Raw genomic sequence first — 17,213 nt, 5'->3', positions numbered from 1 at the left:
GGCATATTATTAATATCAGTGGCCTAGCTCATTTGAATTGGCCTTTATTAGCACTATTAGCAAAGACCATGAAATGGTTTTCTGCATGCTTGAACTTAATGATCTTCTGATTATAGCTGTAAATTATTTATATCAAAATGCTGACTCACAAAGCTTGGCTACAGAAAAATTTTCTTTTCATTAAGGAGGACCCTATTTATATATAACTTATGCTTCCTTAAGGATTTTAAAAGTTTTAAGGGGTTAAAGAGCCAATGTTAGTTTCTGTATTTTAAAGTCACTGAGTGGCTAAGGTAGGTTTATACTAACAAAACAAAAGCTTGTCTGTGTTCTCCTATTAAATAGATGTTTGAAAACAACAACGCTGGAATCTGAAAGACAGGAGAGTGAGTTTAGGCCCTCTTTTAGCAGGCTGCAATAGCATCTTAATTTACAAAGTTGAATATATTGTATCAAGAATGTTTTTATTCAGTTAAAGTTTACCAAAGTTAATTCTTCTAAAAAATGTTATTCCAGATTTTTGGAATAGGAAGCATATGATGGTTGAAGGTTGAAAACTACCTTAAGAAAGACAAAATAAAAGTTGTTACTTAAAATAGGCTCAGAGTGAGCCCATGCCAGCGTTCCATCAGCACTGCACTGGGGAAAGCTGCCTGCTAGCTATTCACAATGGATGATGAAGAATTCAATTCTACATTTTGCAGCTTGAGCCATGTCATCCATGTGGCTACGTCAGCCTTCATTGAAGTTTTGGATCTGAAAATACAGCTATACAAACACTGGAGCAAGTGAAAAGGTAAAAATAAAAAGTTGTGAAACAACATAGAGAGCTGGGTCATCAAAAACCCCAGATTCAGTAAATCAATAGAGATAGCCAATGTCTGATGATTTAGAGGAATGAAATCATGTAACAATTACCCTGTACTTCCATGGGCAAGTCCGTGAAAAGTTGATTCCTCAAGCACTTTTGCTCTCCATAAATTCTCACGTTGATGCTTTTCTTTTTCTTCCCTGCAATCTGTATTTTATTAAAAACTTCAGTTTGGGGAATTCTTGACTGCTGGCTGAAAGAACTGGTGCATGTCCTGGGGTGTTGTAACAGCACATTAATGCAGTATTACATTCATCAATGGCACCAGAGACATACACTATTTTAAAAAGGAAACAACTGCAAATCCACATGTGTGTTGTCTGGGCAAGTGAGATTCTGGCTTGGCAAAAGGTCACATTCTAAATTCGGCTATCCTAAAACAAATCCAATCTGTGCACTTTGTATCAACAACAGACAACGCTGATTGAGCGAAGGTAACGTATTTATGTGTCCATCACTTATTACCAGAATATATAATGTAAAAAGAGTGAGACATGATGCCGAAGAGAAACATATCTATAAAATTAATTGGCAAACTCCCCTTTTTGTTCTTTTCTTTTAAAATTAAATTTATTGGGGTGACATTAGTTAATAAAGCTATACAGGTTGTACAACTCAATAACACATCATCTGCACACTGCATCATGCGCTTATTGCCCAAAGTAAAGTCTCTTTCTGTCCCCATTTTCCCTCCTTCGCCCACTTCCATCTCCCCTGCTCCTAATTAGAAAACTTCTAAAGATACTTACCAAAAGGATCCAGACAGACAGACCTGCACCAATCCACCCCACCCAACAGCCCTGTGAGTACAACAGGAGCCGAGCCACCACCGCTGCAGCTTTGAACACCTGCCAATATCGCCCTCAGGAGGCCCTGTTTTTGTTTCATTTTGTTTTCATGGAGAAGAGACTTGGGAGAGATTATCAGGATAATTTTCATAAAATGGATTTCGCATTTTGCTACTCAAGCCCTGGAACATGTTTTGTCTGCTCAACCCCTTAGGTGTGGAGTGGACTGAAGCCTCAGACGGGCTCACCTTCCAGAGAGACCGATTTCCTTTCCCCACAGCCCTGGACAGACTGGACTTTGGTAGGTGACGTGAAGAACATTGAGGATATGAACCAGAAGTCTTGCAGACATTGACTTCAGACAAAAGGCTGTGTGGGGCCTGCCTGCTCAAACCAGTGAAATAGACAATGATCAGAATGAGGAAACAGCATTTTCTGTAAAATTTATGGACAGTGGGTGGGTAGCCTGGTTTTCATTATGTGAGAGTCTCCTTCCACTAGAGAGCCGTGATTTACTTGAACTCTGAAATACCTCCTTTCACTTTTTTGTTTGTTTGTTTTCATCTCAAAATTTTTATCTTCACTACCTGGAACCTCTTTTCTGTGTGTGTGTGTTTTTTTGTTTGTTTTTTTTTTTCATTTTGCCAAGAGTAAACATTAGCCCTTTATTTCTAAGGACAATCTTTGCTTTCAATTTAGGCTCCTAACGTTGTTCAAAATCTTGTTCCCTCTACATCTCAATGGGAAATTAAAGATGGCTATAAATTCTTTGCTAATTCACTCGTTGAACTGTGACACCAAGTTCCTTTCTTCTTAAACCAGACATGACCAATAGGATTCAGTGGGAATGTTGCTTTAAGACTTCTGATGCTAGGTCAGAAGAAGCCCTGGACCTTCTAGAACACTTCTCTGGAGTCACCATGGAAGAAGTTGGACTACCCTGAGAGACTAGCATGACCTGGTCAACAGTCCCAGCTGAACACAGCTTTCTAGGCATCCCCACCAAGATACAAGACCATGACAGCTGAATACAACTGGGTGATCTCTGATGGTACCACTTGGAACGGAAAAATCACCCCAGTGAGCCCTGCCTCACTTCCACACTTAGAGAATCCTGAGATACAGTTGTTATTTAAAGCCACTAAGCTTTGGGGTAGTATGTTATGCTGTAATAGATACAGAAGCAGAACTCTAACTTCTAATTTTTCCTTTTTTACCAGTTCCTTACCTTCTACATACAAATCTACTCAGTTCTTACCAGTGTTAAAATCTTCTCTCAATCCTACCTTATGATACTATAAAGCTCTGCTTCCCTCAATGGCAATCACCTTAAAAAAACTAGTCTACCCCCACTGCATCCATGCCCTCATTTTTCATGCTTTAAACACTAGCAATCTGGCATTTACAGTCTCTATTCTAAAATGGCAGGATTTCCAAGTTGAAAGGGGCCTTAAAAGTTGCATCATCCAGCCATATGTTCTCTACTGAATTCCCCTCCATAAGGTCCCTTCTTTGTAGAAGGTGTCTTGACAATGCTCTAACTTCTCAAGGGACATGGCATTTGATGCACCCAAGGGTGCTCATTCCATCTTTGGATAGCTGAGATTGTGAGGGAGTTCTCTCTGATTCGGCATAGAATTCTGTCTCTTTAAGCCTTCCATTGATTGGTCCTAGTTCTCTTGCTCCTAATTATATAAGAAAAGCCTAATCTCTCCAATTTGGAGGCATTTGCAATCATCAGGTAAGACATGGGTTAAGTGGTGGCAGTAGAAATGAAGGTAAGATAATATGTCCAGTCGAAGACATTTTATTTGTATGCATCCTAAAATCGATGTGTAAAGTCCCAGGGTGAACTTCACAATCATCCTGTATCTTTCCATAATGTCCTTTAACTTAGGTCATGAGCCGTCATTCCATTTAGTTCTGAGAAACATGGAGGTAGTAGAGTACAGAATGATACAGCATCGACAGTGGTTTAAAATATGGACAGTACACAGTCAGACTGCTGGGCTAGAATCCCGGCTGCAGTCCTTTCCAGCTATGTGACCTTGAGCAACTTAGCTACTAAAACTACAACCACTTCCAGGGACAGTCAATCACGTTCAGTCATTTCATAGTCAAATTCAGAACTTAGACATAGTGAAATGAGGGTCCTTCCCTTCCCCCTCTTTTTGCCTAATAGTATCTAAATTCTAAGAAGGCCCCTATGTGTCATGATATCAGGGAAGAGCCATTAGGTCCATTAGCTTCCTGTTCCTACTGATCTTTTTGGGGTCAGTCAAGCACACTGACATTGTCTCTGTTTCCACAGCACCAAATCCAAATCAAGTCTGCTGATGTCATTCCGGCCACCCTTCACAGGACCCTGAGGCCCTTCTGATCTTCTTCCAGGGCAGCCTCTTATATAGGACCCAGGGAATTTTAAAATGTTTTCCATATAGCCCGGACATCTCAACCAGCGGTGCTGCTTTCCAACTCCAATGTCATACCGCTGCAAGATTTCCCTGTTAGGTGTGGCCTCTTTCAGATTGATGACTGGAATCCAACGCTGGGTCCCTTGTACTCTGGGATTTCCCCAAACACTCCTGGGATTTCCATGATCTCTCATCTCCTGGAGAACCAGTTCAGGGAGTACCTTCTTAGGGTCCTCCAGCATCTCAGCTGCACACTCTCCTTGCGCCCACAGCTAAAGTGTTATCTTCTGTGGCACAAGAAACTTCTCAGACTTCAGCCTTAATCTTCCCCAACTCCCCTCAATTGTCAGGCTTTGGCTTTTGATAAGCAAAGCAAATCTTGAAGACATGTTTTAGGAGCTCCTATCATTTATGAATTGCATGACCCAACTGTAGATTTCAATAGACAAGAATTTGCCTCTTTGTTTTTTTGCAATTAGCTTATTCTTGAAACTAAAAGCCTGAGGTAAAAAGGAATTACTAAGAAGGTGAAAACATTGGTTAGAAGTTTAAAAAAACAGTCCTACTCTAACTACAATTGATATGGTAGTTATTTTATTCCTGAAAACTGTTATTATATTAAATTGATGGTACATCTTATATCAATGGCACAATAGGAATGAGGGGATGAAGTTATTCAGAGTGAGTTCCCAGGCAACTTGGTATAACAGAATGGGTAGGAGGGTACAAGCTGGAATCAAATAACCTGAATGTAATTCTTGGTGTCTTCAAGCAATCTACTGATTTCCTATGCCTCAGTTTCCTCGTCTGTTAAACACTGGTTGTTTTGAGGATTAGAAGAGTTCACTCATGCAGAACATTAGTGTCTGGCACATAGTAAATGCTCAAGTAGCATTTGCTATTATGCGTTGGTTGTGGAAGGGAGGTATAGGAAAAGGTAAAGACAACTCAACTAACTTGCTAGATCTGCAGGTGAAATCATTGTGCCTTTCCACTGAAACACAGACATGGATAAAATGCAAGCCTGCTCTAATTTTTATCCTCTTGAGATCTGGTGAAATAGAAAGTAAAGTGTTCCCAGTTCCTTGCCAAAAAGGATAATTAAGGTTATAGTTTTTCACCACTAGGGGCAAAGTAAAGGGTGGAGGTGAGGGCCACACCTGTGGATTCTAATCCAGCTAAAAGAGCAGAATCTGCATCCCTAGGTGATCTCTGGGATTCCCTCTACTATGAAGTCCCTGGGGCTGATCCTGACTGTACCCAAGAGTCTGGCTGCCCAGGACAAGTGGACCACAAAATCTTTTAAAATATATAGCTTCAATCCCACCACAAATTTAAATTTACTGCTAGCACTGGTGCCTAATTCAAACTACTGTTACAATGAAGTTATGTGGGAAAGCTTTATTTTTACAGCTTATACACTTCAGCTACTTGAGGGAACAGTTTGAGAATCAAAGGATATTTCATAACTAAGTGGTATTTGTGTGGGCTTCCTGGTGGAACTGACCTGTGGACCTTTTGCAAATGAAATGTTTCACATTATGGGCCCAAGCAGCAAGGTAGATAGATGGTGGTGATATTTCCTGAGGGAGAACAGGGAGGGAGGTGGGAGTCCGAATTTCAGTTTTCGATGTGTTACATATGAAATACCTATGAGAAATCCAAGTGGAGGTGTTGGGTAGGTCCAGAACACAAGTGAGATATAAATGTCAGAGCTTTGTTGACTTTTCTTAGGTGAAGCCATAAAACAGGAAAACCCCCTCCAGGAGAGGTTATAGAAAGTCCAGCATTGGTCCCAAGGTACCACACTATGTATAGGTTCATGGGAAAGAGTGGGTGAAGAAAATCGGAAAGAGCAGCCAGGAGAAAACCAGAGGCCAAGAAGAGAGAGTTCCAAGGAACAGGAGAGGCTAGCTAGGCCACCTGCTGCTCAGAGTCAAGGGACCGGAGGAGTAAAAGGTATCCATGGGACTGGCCAACATGGAGTCACTGTGACCCCTGTGCTGAATTGAACACAGTTTCAGTGGAGTGCTGAGCCAGGATTGTGATTCAGATTGGGTTAAAAAGTGAATGGATATATTCCTAGAAGTGGGATCACTGAGTCAAATGGCAGTTCCATATTTAATTTTTTGAGGAAACTCCATGCTGTTTGCCACAGTGGCTGTACCAGTCTGCATTCCCACCAGCAGTGTATAGGGTTCCTTCTCCACATCCTCTCCAGCACTTGTCATTTGTTGATTTGTTGATGGTAGACATTCTGATAGGTGTGAGGTAACACCTCATTGTTGTTTTAATTTGCATCCCTTCGATGATCCATGACTTTGACCATTTTTTCATATGTCTCTTGGCCATCTGTATGTACTCTTTGGAGAAGTATCTATTTAGGTCCTTTGCCCATTTAAGTTGCATCAGTTCCTTATATACTTTGGATATTAACCTCTTATCAGATGTATCATATCTTCTCCCATTTTGTGGACTCCCTTTTCATTTATTTTGCTGTGCAGAAGCTTTTTATTTTGACGTAGTCCCATTTGTTCATTTTCTCCTTAGTTTCCTTTGCCTTAGGAGATGTACCTATAAACATATTGCTATGAGAGATGTCTGAGATTTTGCTGCCTATGGTTTCTTCTAGAATTTTTATGGTTTCATGACTTACATTTAAGTCTTTTATCCATTTTAAGTTTATTCTTGTATATGGTGTATGTTGGTGGTCTAGTTTCATTTTTTTTTTTTGCATGTATCTGTCCAATTTTCCCAACACCATTTATTGAAAAGATTCTCTTGACTCCATGAAACCTGAAGCATCAATCAGAAAGAACATATGCATTATGTTCATAGAAGCACAATTTCCAATAGCTAAGATCTAGAAACAGCCCAAGGGCCCATCAGGAGATGAATAGATAAAAAAGCTGTGGTACATTTATACCATGGAAAACTATGCAGCAGTAAAAAAGAAGAATCTCTCACCCTTTGAGACAGCATGGAGGGACCTGGAGAGTATCACACTAAGTGAAATAAGTCAGTCATAGAAAGACAAGTGTCACATGATTGCACTCACATGTGGAATCTAAGTAACAAAATAAACTAATGAATGGAATGGATCCAGAGACATGGAAGCATGGAACAGAGTGCGGAAGGTGGGGGGAGTGTGGGTGGATGGGAGGTAATTAACCAAAGACCTTGTATGCATATATGCATAACCCATGGACACAGACAATAGGGTGCTGAAGGCCTGGGGCAGGGCAGGGGGCAGGAGGAAGGGATCAATGGGGGAACAAAGGGGACATCTGTAATATGTTCAAAAATAAGGAATTAAAAAAAAAGAGTGAATGATAGTTTGGCAGACAACTCTTTGGAAAAGCTTAGCCTGAAAGAAATGGGAGGGAAAAAATAGAGATAAGCGGTCTCTGTGAGAGAGAGGAATACTGAGAAATACAAATCTTGCCATACCAGGGGCTCATATTTTTTTAGTGTCAACTAAAACCATTCTGTTTTTCACAATAATGATGTCATAATTCCCATCCTCGACTTTAATAAAACTGGCCTAAAAAAAATCTTTATTCTCTTCAGTAGTAAGCTCATCATCTAACTACAGATTTAACTGTCAATATATGCAATTGACCAACCTCTTTCTGTGCTCCGCCACATCTGGGGATGCACATCTCATCTAGAGTCTCCCATTGTCTCAAAAAGATATGTCCCCCCTTCCGCAAAAATATGAATTTTCTCCGTTGGGTCCACTTTACTACCTCATTTCCTTTAATGGGACATTCAGATATACTCAAAACCACTTCTTCCTTTCCTGTCACCAGGAAACCATCTCATATTCTCTGGCTTGGAGGCTTTCTCTTGGTGGTCCCCTGCCCAGACCACTCTCCCCACCACTTCCATTTATCAAAAGCCTACCCTTTATTTAAAGCTTATAATATCTGACCCAGGAAACTTTCCTGATCCTTCCAATTTGATATGATTTCCTAACATTTAAGCCTTTTTGTGCACTTCTTGTCAATCAGATTTATTTGAGAGACTGTCTTATCTTGCCAATTAGACTTTAAACTTAGTGGTTAGGGGGCTCATCTTACTCATTTGTGCATCCTTTGCATAACTAGATGCAGCAGGCACTCACCAAAGTTTTATTTAATTGGCTCAAAAGCAAATTGTAATGAATTCTTTAGATGAAATGAGCATTTTCCAGTTGTATGCATGTAGAATAAATAATAATACACTGGAAACTTAAGAATGCACTTAACTGGAGTACAGAAATGAGCTCATCTGAACCTCAGGGCACTGCCAAAAATTGCTTTTCTTTCCTGGAACAAGTATTTATTCCACTTTTTATTATGGTATGGAATATTCCAAATATACCTAAAAGTAGAAAAAATAGCATAATGAACCCCCATGAACCTATCATCCAGTTTCAACAACTCAGAACGTTTTCCCAGTCTAATTTTAACTATTCATCAACCCCTCTCCCTTTTTTCCCCCTGTAGTATTTTAAGGCAAACTGCTGACATCATATCGTTTCACTTATATAGACTTCAGTAAATATCTCTACCATATGAGGTTTTGTTTTATAATTTAACCACATGTCACACGTAATGAAATTAATTCTAATTACTTAATATTATTTAATACCCAATCTTTGTTCGTATGGCCTCAATTTGTTGCAATCATCTTATCCAGAGAATGCCTGATTTAATAGTTACAGCCTATTTTGAAGTCATTTGTGCAAGGCACAAATTCTTGATTCTTTTAGCATGTGTTCTGGAAGAAGTTAAGGAGAAAGGAGATACTCAATTTCTGAATTACTTACTTTCCTTGATTCATTTCCTTCCCTTCTCGGCTACTGCTGTTTTGGTTCTTTCCTATTATCATATTTATAAAAAAATGGGAAGATTAAGAAGGTGTGGCAAAGGCTGCTTTGTCCCAGAATATCTCTTGTCCCCTTCTTCTGTAAGAATATAAGGACCGGCACAAGGCCAAACATTTAAAGATGACATATCCTGACTCTCTTGCAGTTAGACAGCAATAAGACCATGTAACTTTTTGAGCAAAGGTGATGGGTGCACTTTCTTGGTCATGCCTTTAACTGGAAAGACATCTGCCCTCTCCTCTCTTGTACCCTCTTCTTAAGGATTAAATGCAGATGTGGTGTGGTAAGACAACTGCCACTATGCAGATGAAGAACAATCCTAGAGGATCCAGAAGCAGCCAGATGAAAGAGCCTGGGGCCCTCGTTGGCCTCAGGAAGAGCTGGCCTGCCAACCCCCAGACCACCGGCTTTAAAGTACTATTAGTTTGCTATCTGTTACAGCAACTGTTATGATATCTTAATTAAGACAGAAGGTAAAACTCAACCATGTCAGTATTATAATTTTCTAAAAATCTAATGGGAGTTTCTGTTCCCAACATCACAGATAATCAAATATTCTTTGCATATGTTTCCAATTATAACTGGCTATCATTCTGTCTTAGAGCATAATGATCAACTGATGTTAGTTAACTGAGTGTGTGCCACAAAAAGCAGTGAAGTGGAAAGCTTGGCTGGATTTGGTTCCAGGAAAACTTTTATTTGAATCCTTCCCCACTACTCCCTAGCTATGAAGATGTTATTAAACGTATATGACACTTTAAAAATCTGTAAAATGGGAATAACAGAGTTTCCTAGAAGGTTAATTATAGACAATATTAGTGTATGTTAGAGGACTAAACTCAGTACTTGGTACATAGAAGTATTCAGAAAAGGTTAATTCCATCTCCTTTGGTTCCATGTGCACATAAGTCCCAAAGGTCTATGACATTTTCCAATCATCTACAATTTCTGTTGCCATTCAGGCCTCTAGCACCTGTCAAAACAGCAAAGTCACCACTGAACACTGATTAGGGGCCCTGAGGTTTACAATGCCAGTTTCTTTCTAAAGGCTATGGAAGAAGCTATAGGAAAAACTTGTGGATGGAAAGCATGGACTTTCCCCAAGAATTATATGTCCATTTTCAAGAAATATAGCCAAGCAGTACATTAGTTAGGGCAACACGAGGCAACACAGCACACGATCCTGACATCTCAGCGCGTCTGTCTCTTTTCCACAATAGATGGTCCTGATCAGCAGTAAGGCTCTGATCCACCCAGTTAGTTACTCAAGAGTCCAGAATGGCCGGCCAGCCTGGAAACAAGAGGTGGGAGGATTAAGTGGGAGGTATTTATGAGCCAGACCTGGAAGTGATTTCATAACTTCCACTCACATTCCAGTGTCACATGAGTCCTATGGTCAGAACAAATTGCAAGGGATGCTGGGAAGTACAGTCAGGCGAGTGCCCAGGAAGAAGAGAAATGAATGTGGGGACCAGCTAGCAGTATCTGCCATAAGCAGTTGGCCTGAGAGATGATTTACTGAACTATTTTATTTAGCTTCAACTTGGGCAGTGGAAGAATATACTTAGAAACACTTGCTCAAAAACTTCTATTAACAGTGCCTCACAAAAATCTTGGACAGGGACACCAACAAGGTGGTGATTACAGGGGTGGAGGGTGGAGCTGGAAGAGGGCAGAGAAGGGATAAATGATGATGGAAAAAATAAAATGAAATAAATCTTTCAATGATACAAAAAGTTTAGGAAAGATAATTTTTAAGAGAATTGATCAGAAAAACAATCCCAAATCCCTCAAAGTGACTTCAGTAAGTAATAGTGATTACTTTAAAATGTTAGTGGCAGAAAATATAAGTTCTTTTAGTTAGAAAAAGAATCAGATTCAGGCCATTTTCCTCTAGGAAAAAATAAGCACTTTGTTTAACAAAGTATTTGAACTTTTAAGAAATTCTCGGGAGTCATTAACTTCAAGTCGTCTTTCCCTAAACAGTGATGTCCTAGTTACTAGATCAACAGTGCACAGGTGGCCCAGAAACCATACACATTCGTCACGGCCATCGTCAGAGTCTCAGATACATGGTGAACTCACTCAGAAGCTGCAGACTATTATGTTTCACTATAATGATATTTCCAGAAATAAAGAGAATTACACATTAATAAAGCAATGAAACTATGCAGGTAACCATGACGACTGCTGCAAATTCAATAACACTTTATACTCCTGAAGAGTTTTTCCTTCTCTTGCCACCTTTTTTTTTAATTGCCAGAAAGATTAGAGAAATTATGAGAAAGAACTGAGAAGCATCTGTGTCTCATCTGTACTCTCATACCTCCAAAGATGTCATGGGTAGGCTGAGCTCATTATAATACCAACTTCACAGCAACCTCTGAAAATGCCCTTCCTGGCTCCTACCTGCATATTTATCCTGAGAAACAGCCAATGCATGAAGCCCATAGACCCATGTCTTTAAATAACATTTGACCAGAGACTATTTTTCCAAATCAAGTCTAATTTTATCCATTTTCTGAAATATAGTTCTCCTTCTGAATCCTCACAAAAACAATGGCTTTCTCTAACGACATGTCCACAGAAATTTCTGAAAGCTCTTACATATCAAATCAAATTTCAGAAGATTTTTTAAAAAGACATAATTGAAATCATGCAGTTTTCCAATTAATCAAATTGTGTTTTTGTTACTTTTTGTGTTTATTGCTTTGGACAAATGAGAAGTCAGAAATGGGAGGAATTATTTTAAAGTTTCTCAAGGAATGTGCAAAACAAGTAACTTCTTTTTACTATATTTCTGCATATCCTCCTGTGATTTATCCTTAGTATGTATAGATTGACACTCAGGTCAATATGGAAAAAAAATTAAGTGGTAGAAAGAACACCAAAGGCCATTATCGTGTGGCTGGGGGAGCTTCTGACCTTGCTAAGGACGTATGTTAGAAATAGCAAGTCATTCACTGGAGAAAACGGAGCTCAGGCCGGTAAGGGAAAACCATCTACCTCTAATGCTGTTTCTCAATCTGCCTTTGTTTCTGGCTTCAAAGATGAAACCATTCACCTCCCCTCATCTTAAAAATGGCCATATCAATGGGATCTTTTTTTAAACTGTGTTTTGCTTTTTAGGTAGACTCCTCTTTTCTCTGTTGGTTTGTTCCCTTGTAGTCATTTTGCCACTCCTCAGCACTGTGTCAGCTGCTGACGTCTGTGGCCCAGGGTGTTACTGACCTGCCTTCTTCCCGAAGTGCCCTCCTCTCTCGGCTCCCTTTCTCTCTGAGCTATTCTTCAGCCCCTGTGGTGGTGTCTTCTCAGTTTTTCCTCGTTGTAGTATGGGTGTTGACCAACGCTCCATTCTTGGACTTTTTGTTTTCCATCCCAAATCCAGGCTGCCCCTGTCAATTCTTCTCCTTCCACCCTGAAGGAGGAAACCTTCCAAAATGCTCATCTGACCCCACTTTTCTTCTGTTTAAAATCCTTCAAAAACTTCCCCTCAAGGTATTGGAATCAAGTTCAGTGTCTGTGGCCAGCACACTGGGCATTTTGGGGCCAGGCATGGGGGACCTCCCAGTGTCCTTGCCTCCTTGCACATCTTTTGCTGTGGGACCACACTTGAGATGGTTTGTCCAACATATGGTGGTATTTCCTGACTGCATATGCTGTTCCTCCACCTGAGTCACCTTCTTCGGCGCCCCCCCCCCCCCCCCTGTCTCTCTAACCTGTAAATCGAATCATCTTCCTCATGCAAAACTTCGCCATCCTTTTGTTTCCTTAAAGATAAAACCTACACTAGCTGTTGGTATATGAGGCTCTCCCAGATCTGAGCCCCTTCTTGTTTCTCTAACTACAGCGTCAGCTATGCCCCACCTTTGACTTCATTTCCAGATATATCCAATTAGTTTGCATTCTCTAAATGCATCATGCATGGAAATTCTCCCCAAATCATTGCAACTGCTCTAGACTCCCAGTTTCAGCTCCTGAAAACTAGTTACCGGTGCTCTCCCCACTTTTTAGAACTTTAAATTTTCTCCCTTAACTGACTGTTTGTTTGTTTTTTAGAGGAACAATTTCAGTACCCAGAAAAGTCTTAGGCATAAGAGTATTAAGCAGTTATTTGTTGGGCAAATATCCATGAATGGGTTAATCTCTCACTATGCCTCCTTCCCATACCCTGGATGAGGCTCACTTCCTGGGGATCACTCACAATGGAGGTCTCTCTCTTTCCAGTATGAATAGCAGAGAGAACCTCATTTCTTCTTTTTCTGTTCCGGAGAACTGCAGATGTACCCTAAGAACTTTGGATGCTATCTCTGGTGGCAGTAATGACGGGAAGCGTGCTGGGGGCCACATGCCAAGAGGCAGAGGGGGTAGGGGGATCAAGCACACATTTCCCAGAGATCCCGGGTTAGTGTGGGCTGGGAGCCCACAGGAAAATAAGGGTGAGCCCAGAAGGATAAAGAAGACCTTTAGTTTTCTGTCCATACATTAAACGGTATAACTTGAAATTATCCAAAAAATATGTGGATTAAAGAAATTTCTAAGTATAGCCCTCTCTCCCCCAAAGCTATGATATCCTGATGAGAGAATGTCTCATATATATAAAAATATTCATTTGCATGTGACTTCTACCTTCTGTTCAATGGAGCAGGGGAAGGGGAGGAAAAATAATTTCCTTGTAAATCACTTGCAATTTGTCCCAACCCTCTTCTGCATCTTACTGATCATAACAGAAGCTATTTGTTTCTCTTAATCTTTTTTCTTTCGCTAATAGTTTCTTCCGTCTATTGCTGAGTTACCAGAAAAAAGGTTATCTCCTCACTTTCCCTGTTAACCACTTAGGTTCTTTTACCCTCAGTTGCTCCTTTTGTGAAATGGGAATAATAATAGGGTTGTGAGGACTGAGTGGACAATATCTATACAGTGCTTACCACAGCAAGAGGGAAGAGTGATATTTGCTAGCTGTGCTCATGGTCCTTTACATTCCATTTATGAATGATAGAAGGAAATGCAAGAGATGAATCTCCGTTAAGGAAAAGGAAAGTAGGAAGTCTTATGATGACGTTAAAATATAAAGCTGGAGCCAACAACGTCTTGGTCCTCTTTGAAGGAATCAGAACTGTCCTTCAGAATTGCTGAAGTCACTCAGTTAACAACCTTATTGCTCACTCTCTAGTGCAAGGCCCTGTTCTAGGTCAACTGGAGGGCACAGAAAGAGACCATCAAAGAATTCCTGAAGTCTTGGCTATTTCTTTTCTATTTATGTAACGTGTATTTAATTTCTCAAAAGGGCAAAGAAACTTACAATGAAATGCTCAGGGTAGTAAATATCAACACAAAATAAAAAAAAACAGACAGAAATATATGGTGGGAAAAAGGAGAGGACACTGCACTAGGAGTCTCAGGTGAGCTGGCTATGGTGTGAGAGAAATCAGTGGCATCAGAACAGAGGCTGAAACAGCTTGCATTGGTGAAAGGAAGACCAGCATCAAGAGAGGAAGCCTTTTTTCCATTACTAAGTTGGAGGTACAGATTAGTGCATTGACACTTATACAAAAACTAGAGGCCTGATTCACGGAATCTGTGCAAGGGGCTCGGCCTTCACAGCCCCAGCTGGCCCTCGCAGCCCCGGCTGGCCCTTGCAGCTCCTTGCATCCTCGGCTGGCCCTTTCAGCCCGTTGCAACCTTGGCTGGCCCTCGCAGCCCCTCGCAGCTCCGGCTGGCCCTCACAGTCCCGGCTTCGTCTGGAAGGTCGTCTGGAAGGATGTCCGGAAGGTCGTTCAGCTGTTCGGTCTAATTAGCATATTAGCTCTTTATCATATAAGATACTGAGTAAAATAATAAGAGCTCTGTCCAGAGTGGTTTTGCAGAACAGGCAGCTTGGGTGGGCAGAGAGTGCCTGGAGTCGGACAGGCTTGGTTCGCATCTGGCTCTGCTGCAGAGTGTCTTCCCATCTGTGAAGGCCTCTGAGTCTCAGCTCCTCTTCTGAGAAATGATGATAAAGATCTCGATGCCCAGGGTTACTCAGGATTAAATGAGAGAGTTTAAAGTAAGTGGCTGGCCCATGGCAGGTATTTAACAAAGATTTAGTTCCTCTCTATCCCCAGGTACAGCCTATGAGAGGCATCATTATTTCCTGTAAATAGGTATCAATTTCAATAGTCATATAATTTTTTCATAAAAATGGATGAATCATAGGTCATCTATCAGTACAATTATTTGGCTGTCTCATCTGCTGGATTATAAGCTCCACAAGGAGAGGGGTCTTTCCTGCTTTCCTTCTGGCATAAGTGGTAAGAAGCATGTCACACACAGTGTGTGATTCATCGATTTCTGTTGTAGAAAGGAACGGTTTTTATTGAGGATTTATTAATATGGTCTAAGTGTGTTGCTTTTTGGTGGTCAGCCTAAAACATGCAGAGACCCTCAAGAAAGAATGGCTTTTGCTCCATTGACTGGCACTCTCAAATATCAACATTAGATGTTTGAACATCTTCAGGCTCCTCAAATTAAATCTGCTTTCCCTCCAGCACCAGCATTTAAGTGAAAAGTTTTAAGCTATTCCAAAATGGATTTTATTTCTTTTATGTTCTTTAGCTCTACAAGTTTTTAATATTATAGTCTACTATTTATCACTGTAAATGCACAATCTTTTGACTTCAAAACAGAATGAGCAGAGTTTATGAGCTTGCCTCAAAAATTAATTACCACTTACAAAACAAAATTTCTGTGGGGAAATATGTTCCCAGTTTCCAATGACTGGCTCATAAACTTCTGAAATCCAAGCCCATTTGTATTTCAAGGTTGTCTATAACATATCCATGAGATACCATGAACATCTTATCTTTATAATGTCATTAAGTTAAAAAATGTAATCTAAAGTGAAATAATTTGTGCCTTTGCTCCCTCTTTTCTTCATCTCCTTTTTTCCTTCCTCCTTTTTTCTCCTTCCTTCCTTCCTTTTCCCTTCCCATGTTTTTCAAATGCAGTTTAAAAAAATCCCCTACATTCCAAGCTGCATTGGTGGGGAAAAAAACTACAAAAAAGTGTTAATATTATGACTCACCTCACTGTAATTCTGTTTATAGGATTTATGGAAAAGTAATGAGATCCAAGAAAATAAAATAAAACTCAAAAAATCCCACCAACAAGCAAAAAATCCTTTCTGTAGGAAATAGAGTTATATAAAAGTTTTATATTTTGTCCCATATAACTCAGAGGAAACTCATATCTCCTGTTAATTGCCATCTCTAATTAGTTACAGACAATTTAACTCCATAAATATTTTCAAGGATTAATAATAATTGACACATGCATTATGCTTTAAATCTCCTAAGAAATGTTAATATTGATTCATTTTTCCTAGAATCCTGGCATGGTGCCAGTATTTTATCCCAGCAGAAACCAAGGCGGAGATGCCACCTTGTAATCAGCTCATTATGGTTAAGTTAACCTGGTTATGCACATTTAGCCAGGTTTGTCTGTGTGCCATATCCTCCATTCAGCTCAGCTCTAGCCATCAACCAAGGTGACTTTCCTCTTGTGTTCTTCCATTGACTCCAAAGAAGCCTAGAGACAAATTTGAGGGTTCTCAAACTTAGCTACGCCTCAGAACTATGTAAGGAAGCATTAAAAAGTACTCATGGTGCATGAGTTCCATCCCAGACTGGACCAATCAGAACCTTTAAGACCTGGGCCCAGCAGGGTTGACCAACATAAGTACAACTTTCATGGCGTGGAAGAGGAAGGCATTCTGCATACTTCTACAAGTGGTGTTGTTCTTGAAGGGAAAGAGGAGTTTCAATGGGGATCTGTGATGGTTAATTTTACACATCAACTTCTCTGGTCCATGGGGTGCCCAGGCATTTGCTTAAACATTATTCTGGGTATGACTATGAGGGTGATTTTGAATGAGATTAACATCTGGATCAGTAGGCTGAATGAAGCAGATTGCTCTTGCCAATGGGGGTGGGCCTCATGCAATCCATCAAAGGCCTAAATAGAAAGAAAGGCTTACTCAGGGAGTATTTGCTGACTTTTTTCTCTACCTGACTTTTTAAAGCTGGGACATCGCTGTCCTCCTGACGTTGGTCTTAAGAGTTAGACTAGAACCTAGTACATTGCCTCTTCTGGTTCTCAGGTTTTCAACTTGGACGAAAACCTGAGAACCTGGTTTCTGATGGGCTCTCCAGGTGTCTCCCAAGATCACATGAGCCAATTCCTTATTATAGACACATGTCCTATTGATTCTAATTCTCTGGAGAATCCTG

The 17,213-nt window shown here is 40.3% G+C and overlaps 1 protein-coding gene across 10 annotated transcripts in view; it reads right to left on the bottom strand.

The window, feature by feature from the left end:
• AIG1 (androgen induced 1) overlaps nucleotides 1-17,213 on the bottom strand; it is a 192,495-nt gene that overhangs the window by 94,131 nt on the left and 81,151 nt on the right. Inside the window, exon 4 of one of the 10 annotated variants that reach the window (XM_036317650.1) lies at nucleotides 6,777-6,869. The exons of 8 other annotated variants lie outside the window; for them this stretch is intronic. In XM_036317650.1, the coding sequence (XP_036173543.1) occupies nucleotides 6,792-6,869 (78 nt within the window). In that variant the 3' untranslated portion in view covers nucleotides 6,777-6,791. Of the gene's footprint in view, nucleotides 1-6,776; nucleotides 6,870-14,216; nucleotides 14,967-17,213 lie in introns of those variants that run through there. One more of the 10 variants, XM_036317652.1, reaches the window with a different exon arrangement.

The sequence above is a fragment of the Myotis myotis genome, unplaced genomic scaffold (assembly GCF_014108235.1).
Source record: "Myotis myotis isolate mMyoMyo1 unplaced genomic scaffold, mMyoMyo1.p scaffold_m19_p_7, whole genome shotgun sequence".
In the NCBI taxonomy this organism is placed as follows: domain Eukaryota; kingdom Metazoa; phylum Chordata; class Mammalia; order Chiroptera; family Vespertilionidae; genus Myotis; species Myotis myotis.
The sequence above is the reverse complement of the archived record's forward strand: the minus strand, read 5'-3'. Positions and strand labels throughout refer to the sequence as shown.